Consider the following 6000-nt stretch of genomic DNA (forward strand, 5'->3'; position numbering starts at 1 on the left):
ACTCCACAGAACAACTCCAGAGTATGAAATTAATGTTTCACTTTAGATTTTTGTCTTACCAGTTAATGCCACTTCATTTTCTGCTTGGCTGTATTACAGACAGAAAAATAATCTTAAAAGCAAAGAAATGCACAGTCAGCTCAGTCAAATCACAGCCAAGGTCTGGTTCAAATCCACGGGCCACCTGGGGTGTTTCTGTGTGGAGTTTGCAGGTTCTCCCTGTGCCTGCATGGCTTCTTCCCACAGTCCAAGCACATGCACGTTAGGTTAACTGCTGATTTGAAATTGCCCATAGATGTGAATGTAAGTGTGAATGTTGTCTGTCTCTATGTGTTGGCCCTGTGATAGACTGTGGACCTGTCCAGGTGTTTACCCTGCTTCTCACCCGGTGGCACCTGAATGACCCTGAATTAGATAAGTGGAAGAAAATCAATGAACAGGTATCAGCTCTAGTGTGTTTTGGTACACATTTTTTACAACAATCGTCTTCATCCGATGAATGTCCCCGTGTGCGTTAGCTACTTTTCTGGAGGAAATCCTGCACGGCAGACCCACTCATGTGACTTTTCTCCCGTTTACAATTTTCCGATGGTTCACTTTGAAATGTCAGTGCTGTCACTGTCCTGCATTGATGCCCTGATTTCCCATTGCTGTAACCCGTCCACCACAACAACATACACCTAATTATATTAGCCCTAATTAATTCTCCTGCTGAACTAAATCAAACCAGACTCGTCCAACTCACTGTGTATGTGTAGTGTACCTCATTAGATAACACTTTTTAACAATTTTAATTGGGATCCAAATCAGTGTGTGTGTTTTTCACCAAATGAGGCCATTCTGTGGAGGAACCTAGCATTTACATTTTAGGAGACAAACTCCAGCTGTAGACGATCACAAATACCTGCGAATCATAGTTAAACTTTAATTTGAGTCTTAAATTTTAAAACGTTTTATTATTACATTTATTCTGGCTGACTTTATATAGAAACAAAACGACATGTCCACACATCTCCCATATTCATTATTATATTACAACATGGTCTAAATGGTTTAAACCTGTTACAGTTTTTATAAAAAAGAACTTTAAAAGGTTTTCAATAAATAACCATCGTCATTTTTTTTATTTTACAGGCGCGGAGATTACTCCGTTTTTTGCTAAACATACTGCTGTGGAGGTAATTAACAACGACAGGAGAGGTCTCAGTGTCTCACTCCAACAACTTTATTAACTGACAGAACTTCACATATAGTCAGTGCCAAAATCTCCACCCCCACACTTCCTTTCAACTTGTGTGTGAGTGGAGCCACCTGGTGGTCCGCCACACATACCCCCCCTTGAACACACAGTCAGGTCTCCATTCAGTCCAGGACCCTGGGTCTAAGCAAACGACCCGCACGACTGAACCTGGGAGGGAGAGAACAGGCAGAGGAAGGTCCATCCTGTGAACGAGGCTGGTGAAGGCGAGCAGGAAAGGCAGGAGGAGGCTCAAACGTTGGTGGTCCGGGGGTAGTCCTGGGGGGAAAACCAGAGACTGTCAACCCCAGCGCAGGAGGTCGGCCACGGCGAGGGGCCTGGGCCGGCACTACATCACTGTCCGGAAGAACATGTGCTGGTTTAAGTCTGTCAACACACACAGTCTCCCTTCGACCCCCAAAATCCAAAACAAAATGTTTCTGGCCCGGTTCAATAACCCTGAACGGGCCGTCATACAGCGGCCGCAGCGGTGTCCTGTGGGCATCGTGCCTGACAAAAACAAACTTAGCAGTCTCTAAAGTCTTTGGAACAAAGGTGTCAGGCACGCAATGGTGCACCGGACCAGGAACCCGAAGCGAGTGCAAAAGCGGGGTGAGAGAGAGCACCGATGGATCGAAGCAGGGAGGAGGATTTTCAGGCAAGAATTCTCCAGGCACGCGGAGGGGCTGACCAAACACTAGCTCAGCTGGGGAAGCGCCGAGATCCTCCTTAACCGCAGAGCGCAGCCCAAGCAAAACCCACGGGAGGCGGTCAACCCAATTGCCATCCTTTAAGGAGGCGCGAAAGGCAGCCTTCAGTGACCGGTGGAACCGTTCACACATCCCATTAGCCTGCGGGTTGTATGCGGTTGTGCGGTGGACTTTAGCCCCCAGTCCATCAGCCATGGCCGACCAAAGCTCGGAAATGAACTGGGGGCCTCTGTCTGACGTAATGTCCGCGGGTGGGCCGAAACGCGAGACCCAGGTCGACAAAAACGCCTTGGCCACCACTGCTGCGGTAGTGGACGCCAGGGGGACCGCCTCCGGCCACCTGGTGGTCCGGTCAACAACAGTCAAAAGGTGCGTAAAACCTTGTGACTGCGGCAAGGGACCCACCAGATCGACATGCACATGATCGAAACGTTTGCCGGGTATAAAGAACGGCTCCAGGGGCGCCTTGGTGTGTTTATGAACCTTCGCGCGCTGGCAGGGAATGCACGCCGACGCCCATTCCTTAACAGATTTGCGAAGGCCTGGCCAAACAAATTTAGAGCTGACCAGTTTAACAGAGGCCCGGACCCCTGGATGAGAGAGAGCATGTACCGAGTCAAAAACTTGACGACGCCAGGAAGCGGGAACCACAGGGCGAGGGCGGCCGGTGGAAACGTCACAGACGAGGAGGGGACCACCGTCCTGCACGGGTCTGTCCTCCAGTATGAGGCCCGTCTGGGTGGATTTAAGCGCGAGGATGTCAGGGTCACCGCTCTGATCGGCAGCCATGGCGGAGTAGTCTATGCCGAGAAAGACGGGAGAAACCAGCGCACGGGACAAACAGTCAGCCACATGATTGGATTTACCAGCCACGTGCCGAATGTCCGTGGTAAACTCAGAAATGGCTGCCAACTGGCGCTGCTGGCGTGCACTCCATGGATCAGAAACCTTGGACATGGCAAACGTCAAGGGTTTGTGGTCCACGTATGCGGTAAAGTGACGACCCTCGAGAAAAAACCGGAAATGACGAGATGCCAGGTGGAGCGCCAGTAGCTCCCTGTCAAAAACGCTGTAATTGCGTTCGCTGTCACGTAGCGTACGGCTGAAAAAGGCGAGCGGTTGCCAGACACCCGAGATTCGCTGTTCCAGCACCGCACCCACCGCTATGTCCGACGCATCAGTGGTCAACGCAATCGGCGCTGAGGGGGATGGGTGGGCCAGAAGGGCAGCATTAGCTAACGCTGACTTAGCATCAGAAAACGCTTGGATGCTGTCCGGAAACCAGTCAACGGGGTCATTAGCTTTTTTACCCTTTAACGCCCCATAAAGGGGCTTCAGCAGATGTGCCGCTCTGGGGAGAAAACGGTTGTAAAAATTCACCATCCCCAAAAATTCCTGCAGTGCCTTAACAGTCGTGGGACGCGGAAATTCCGAAACAGCTCGGACTTTGTCAGGCAACGGAACCGCGCCCTCGGCGGAAACACGGTGCCCAAGGAAATCGAGAACGGGCAACCCAAACTGGCATTTAGACGGATTAATAATCAGTCCATGCTCCGCCAAACGCTGAAAAACCTGACGCAGATGGAACATGTGCTGCTCCTTCGAGCTGCTGGCCACCAGTATATCATCAAGATATACAAAAACAAAGGGCAGCCCGCGCAAGACCGAGTCCATCAACCGCTGGAAGGTTTGGGCGGCACCTTTCAGGCCAAACGGCATGCGCAGAAACTCGAAAAGGCCGAAAGGTGTAATTACGGCGGTTTTGGGGACATCCTCCGCGCGCACGGGAACCTGGTGATATCCCCGTACCAAATCGATCTTAGAAAAAACCGAGGTCCCCGCAAGATGGGCGGAAAAATCTTGGATGTGGGGAATGGGATAACGATCGTTCTCCGTGACATTATTAAGACGGCGGAAATCCCCACAAGGTCGCCACCGACCATCAGATTTAGGCACCATGTGTAACGGAGAAGCCCAGGCACTGTTCGAACGCTGCACGATGCCCAGACGCTCCATGGTGGCAAATTCTTCCCTAGCGACAGCCAGTTTGGCGGGGTCGAGGCGGCGCGCGCGCGCGAACACCGGGGGCCCTACTGTAGTTATGTAATGCTCTACCCCATGCTTCGTCACCGTGCTCGAGAAAGTGGGGACAGTGAGTGAGGGAAACTCAGAAAGCAAACACTGAAAAACGTCACCCGAATCTACTGAGTTAGCATGCACCACGGGCTGAGCACCCCGAGTCAAACAGGGTAATGAGGAAAAGGACACAGCATCAATTAAACGTCTGTTAGCCACATCAACCAGTAGTCCGTGAGCACAAAGAAAATCAGCGCCTATTATAGGCACAGAGCTAGCAGCAACAACAAAGTTCCACTGAAAGTCACGGTCGTGAAAGCAAACAGTCACCAACCTTTCACCGAAGGTTTTGATGGGAGAGCCATTAGCCGCTGTTAGCAATGGCCCGCAACCCTCAGCTAGCCTGTCCGAGCCAGCCGGGGGAAGAAGGCTCTTCTGTGAGCCGGAGTCCACCAGGAAACGCCTCCCCGAGCGCGAGTCCTCTAAGAAAAGCAGCCTTTCCTTGTTGCCAGCGGTCGCGGCTGCTACAGAGCGCTGACATGCCCGTTTCCCTGGGTCTGGAAACTGCAAGGCGGGAGGCAGCGCCGTGCCTTCGCTCCAAAACGCTGGTGATAAAAACAAAGCCCCTTTCCGCGGTGCCGCCGTGCAGCGATTCCGGCCACAGTGGACGAGTCGGAGGGCCCGTGGAGCATCGGTGAGGGGGAGGGGGAAAACGCTGGTGGGTCCTGAATAACCGTCTGGACGCCGAAAGTCCTGGTAGCCAGGAGGATGCGATCCGCCTCTTCCGCAAGGGAGCGGTAATCCTTCGTGGCCAATAGCGGGGAGTTGGCAAGGCCAGCGCGCACTGGAGCCGGCAGCTGTCGAAGAAAGAGGTGGGTGAAGAGAAATCCTCCGTCCTCCGCGCCCAGCAAGGACAGCATGCTCTCCATGAGCTCGAGGGCGGTGCCGTCGCCCAGGCCCGCGATGGAAAGGAGTTTCTCGGCCCGCTCAGCATCAGAGAGGGAGTAACGCCGCAGCAGCAGCCCCTTGAGGGCGGCGTACTTGCCCTGGGCTGGGGGATCCCGGAGGAGAGTCATCACACGGCGGGTTGACAGCGGGTCAAGTGAGGCCACCACATGGTGGTATTTGGTGTCGTCGGCTGAAACTCCACGAAGAGCAAACTGAGCTTCTACGTGCATGAACCATGAAGGAGGATCGTGAAGCCAAAAATCCGGCAATTTAAGCGCCACAGCAAACGCAGCCATCGGCGGAGGTGAAGGTCCGGCGGCCGCCGATGCTTCCAGGCCAGAGCTGGCTTCGTCGTCGAGCCTTAGCATGTTCACTACAGGGGTCACCAATGTGGAGGTAATTAACAACGACAGGAGAGGTCTCAGTGTCTCACTCCAACAACTTTATTAACTGACAGAACTTCACATATAGTCAGTGCCAAAATCTCCACCCCCACACTTCCTTTCAACTTGTGTGTGAGTGGAGCCACCTGGTGGTCCGCCACACTGCCTTATTTCTGATATTACAGACAATACATACAACATTTAAATGCCCTTTATAGATATGGTTGTATTAATCAGTTATCAGTTCTGTGGGCACCGAGATGATTTTGTCCTCCTGTTGCCATCGTTGGTATGTTGTTGTTGTTTTTTTAAATATGTGTAATGTTGTATGTTAATATGATAAATCCATTTTTTTATTTTGCTTTTATTATCCAGCCAGGAAATACTGATGAGTTACAGGTCTGTTACTAATGTACAGTGTGCCCATTAAAAACAGACAAATAAATACATACATAAAAGGAAAAATGAGAAACTAATAGTAATAATAGTTACACTAATAATTAAGCTAGTTGTTTTTCTAGTTTTTAAACCAGCATCTATACAAAACAAAAGCTAAAGGCATAAAAAAATATTAATGTGGTATTATGTTATATGTTATAAGTGCTTAATTCATCATTTATATATCACTCCTCCTCCTTAGTGTCAT

General features: G+C 51.0%; 2 protein-coding genes across 3 annotated transcripts in view; both read right to left on the reverse strand.

Annotated features, from left to right (window-relative positions):
- The window catches only part of tmem132e (transmembrane protein 132E), a 426314-nt gene that overhangs the window by 61231 nt on the left and 359083 nt on the right, over nt 1-6000 (reverse strand). The gene's annotated exons all lie outside the window — the stretch shown is intronic.
- On the reverse strand, nt 1204-5518 carry LOC113030331 (uncharacterized). Its single transcript, XM_026181693.2, has 2 exons — nt 4358-5518; nt 1204-1516 (listed from the first exon to the last, which is right to left on the reverse strand). The coding sequence occupies exon 1, from the start codon at nt 5337-5339 to the stop codon at nt 4548-4550; it is 792 nt and encodes a 263-aa protein (XP_026037478.1). The 5' UTR covers nt 5340-5518; the 3' UTR covers nt 1204-1516; nt 4358-4547.

This window comes from Astatotilapia calliptera, chromosome 10, assembly GCF_964374335.1.
Source record: "Astatotilapia calliptera chromosome 10, fAstCal68.1, whole genome shotgun sequence".
Taxonomy (NCBI): domain Eukaryota; kingdom Metazoa; phylum Chordata; class Actinopteri; order Cichliformes; family Cichlidae; genus Astatotilapia; species Astatotilapia calliptera.

Coding starts and splice junctions, on each gene's coding strand:
- LOC113030331 (XM_026181693.2), bottom strand. CDS start 5,339: ATGCTAAGGCTCGACGACGAAGCCAGCTCTGGCCTGGAAGCATCGGCG.